A 3,215-nucleotide genomic window follows, 5' to 3' on the forward strand; every position below is an offset into this window, starting at 1 on the left:
GTCCGAAATTTTGATTATTTCGATTATGCCTATGCTACTCATTTTCACTCTATCTCTTCATATTGAATCTTCTGATACTCCAAGGAAGAAAAAGAATAAAACAGAAAATGTTTTATTCTCATTGGTTGAAATGGCTCGCCAAATAATTAAAGGTATGCTCTTCGGAATTTTTTTTTTTTTAAACTAATTAGCCCCTATTTCATGAATTTTCTTTTGGAAATTATGCTTTTCGAATTATTTGTTTTTAATTCGAGTAAATTAGAATTTGCATGTAGATGCTGTGAAAAACATGGTGTTATGAAATTTTAGGGATCTTTTTCTGTTAATTTATTGAAGTATTGCCAAAAACGCATTTCAGATTACTGCATATGAGCATTAATCTAAATTATCACTCAGTAAAATATAAACTTCATTATTTCACTAAATGAGAATTTTTGTAATTCAGTAGTTGCAGTGATTTCCCCTGTACCATCTATATTAAGCATCAAAGGTTCGCCAGAAAAAATGAGTTCTGGTCCTTCTGAAGCCTTGTTTTTCTTCCTTGGAGCAGTAGTTTTGTTTGCAATATTGTTTATTCTGGTAGTAATCTTTTGGAAGTATCTCAAGCCAAGTGAAATAATGAAGTTTATAAATCCAATGAATAGAAGGAAAGGTAAGAAATCTGGTTCAAAATCTTATTGGATTTGGTTTTATATTTATAGACATTGATGTCCTATTGAAAATTTTGTTTGCAGCCTCCAAGGACTTGTTTAGTGGAAGCATCCCAACAGTAAGCCACTTTGACTTCCAAACATTGAAGAAGGCAACCAAAAATTTTCATCCATCTAATCTTCTAGGAAGAGGTGGATTCGGGCCAGTGTACCGGGTATTAAAGCTGATCTAACAAACTCAGTTTTGGTGTTTGAATTAAATTTTATTCTCTTGTCAGTATGTGAAACTAAGTTTGATTAATTATAGGATACTTCAGAAATTAGAACACATTTGGGCTTTTGATGATCCTTGCATACAAATCCTTTGTTGCCATATTTTTGCCTTGATAGTATCTGTTCTCTGATAGAATTTGTTACTGGGATTTCAGTTTTTCAATGTACATTGTCTACTGGCAGGGAAAGTTAGCAGATGGGAGGCTGGTTGCTGTGAAAAAGTTGTCTCTTGAAAAATCCCAACAAGGAGAATCAGAATTTCTTTCTGAGGTGAGGATGATCACCAGCATCCAACATAGAAACCTGGTTCGCCTGATCGGATGTTGCACGGATGGCTTCCATCGGCTTCTTGTCTATGAATATATGAAAAATAGGAGCTTGGACTTCACGATATATGGTCTCACTATCTCCTCTGGTTTCTTCTTTCCTCCTATTTTATTAATTTTATTAATTTTAATGCTATAGTAGGTATATATAAAACATTAAGAAACTTGAAAAGAAAGAACAATTTTGTCCTGCCTTGAAGGAATTATTAAAACTAGATGATGAGTGTTCTTAATGCCTTTTGTTGTAGGAAAAGTTGACCAGTTCCTGGATTGGAACACTCGGTCTCAAATAATCATCGGCATTGCTCGAGGGCTGCAGTATCTACATGAAGATTCACATTTAAGGATTGTCCACAGAGATATCAAAGCAAGCAACATTCTTCTTGATGAAAAATTTCAACCAAAGATTGGAGATTTTGGGTTGGCTCGGTTCTTCCCTGAAGACCAAGCTTATCTGAGCACTACATTTGCTGGAACTCTGTAAGTCTTTCTACAGTATTAAATCCATATTTTCTTTTTATCAACTTTTCGGTAACTGGTCAACAGTAGGACGACTGTTGTTCTTGATGAAAAATATGAGATCAAAAACAAAAATTCAAGACTAAAATGGTTGGTTTTCTTCTAATATTTTTTGTTACCAAACCTTCTATAAACAAGTGTAATTTCCTATAAATACAAAAACTCAGTTTCAAGGTTTGCTGTGCCCATTCTGTACAATTTCTTATTTTTCATAAAGATTACACGTCTAACTCCCTGTTTTTCCCCTTCAACAGTGGTTACACGGCACCCGAATATGCAATTAGAGGAGAATTATCTGAAAAAGCTGATATATATAGTTTTGGAGTTCTGGTACTTGAAATTATTAGCTGCAGGAAAAACACGGATCTTAGTTTACCATCAGAAATGCAGTATCTTCCTGAATATGTAGGCATTTTAGTCTTGAAGAAAATGCCAATTAATTCTATTGCACTTTGGAATTTCTCCACTTGACTTGGACCTTTTTGGTTAATTTTCACTTTTGAATAATAGGCATGGAAGTTATACGAGAGATCAAGAGTGATTGATCTAGTAGATCCAAGAATGCGAAAGGATGGATTCGTGGAAAAGGATGTTTTGCGAGCAATCAATGTGGCCTTCTTATGCCTGCAGCCACATGCAAACTTGAGGCCTCCAATGTCAGATATTGTTGCAATTTTAACGTACAAAACTGAAATGGCTGGAACACCAATGAAACCAACATTTTTGGACAGAAGACGTAAAAAGGTTGAGATGCTTTCATGGGATACAATCGCGGAGCCTTTTCCTTCTCCTACGCAAAGTGAGTCTCCTTCTTTACCTCCTTAAACACTCCATTGATGAGCAAAGGAGAGTAGCAACACACAGCTAAATGAGATTTTATAGAATAGGAGTTGTAGGTAAGCATATTATTTGGTGTCTGAGTTGGAAGATATGTACGAAACATTATATTCAATATATATCTAGCTTGATACAATATTAAAATCATGATTGAACTTACTGTTTTATACAATGTTTTTTAGATTAAAGGTTTCAAATATGGATATTGAAATTTTACTTTTATTTTAATCTGTATATACGTTTATATCACTTATCTCAAAACTTAAACAAAAATATCACAACAGTATTTCATTTTCTTAAAATACCTCCATTAATGTAACTTATGCAGAAAGAGAGAATATTATCTCTCTCTTTTTCCTCAGTCTTCTAGTGAGAAAGAGATGAAAATTCTAAATTTATTTAGAGAATTAATATTTGTTGCAAAGATTTCACAACAAAATCATTCACATTCAAGTCAGTATGTTATGTCTTTTCTTTATAAACAATTAAAAATCAAATAATTTATGGTAGATTCATGTTCATAACTTCATGTAAAATTTAACATTATTGTGATTTCATGTTGTTAGATTGTTTAATGTTGTTATTTCATATTGTTTTTATTATTTAAAGT

The 3,215-nt window shown here is 32.9% G+C and overlaps 1 protein-coding gene across 1 annotated transcript; it reads left to right on the forward strand.

The window, feature by feature from the left end:
- The first annotated feature begins 467 nt into the window (after positions 1-467).
- LOC123201135 (putative serine/threonine-protein kinase) lies at positions 468-2,752 on the forward strand. Its single transcript, XM_044616597.1, has 6 exons — positions 468-652; positions 735-865; positions 1,107-1,320; positions 1,498-1,729; positions 2,023-2,173; positions 2,279-2,752. Exons 1-6 carry the CDS (start codon positions 505-507, stop codon positions 2,591-2,593), a joined length of 1,191 nt encoding a protein of 396 aa, XP_044472532.1. The 5' UTR covers positions 468-504; the 3' UTR covers positions 2,594-2,752.
- Positions 2,753-3,215: the final 463 nt, after the last annotated feature.

Source organism: Mangifera indica, chromosome 17, assembly GCF_011075055.1.
Source record: "Mangifera indica cultivar Alphonso chromosome 17, CATAS_Mindica_2.1, whole genome shotgun sequence".
In the NCBI taxonomy this organism is placed as follows: Eukaryota; Viridiplantae; Streptophyta; class Magnoliopsida; order Sapindales; family Anacardiaceae; genus Mangifera; species Mangifera indica.

Coding starts and splice junctions, on each gene's coding strand:
- LOC123201135 (XM_044616597.1), top strand. CDS start 505: ATGAGTTCTGGTCCTTCTGAAGCCTTGTTTTTCTTCCTTGGAGCAGTA. Junction 653..734: donor TCCAATGAATAGAAGGAAAG/GTAAGAAATCTG, acceptor TTTTGTTTGCAG/CCTCCAAGGACTTGTTTAGT. Junction 1,321..1,497: donor CTTGGACTTCACGATATATG/GTCTCACTATCT, acceptor CTTTTGTTGTAG/GAAAAGTTGACCAGTTCCTG.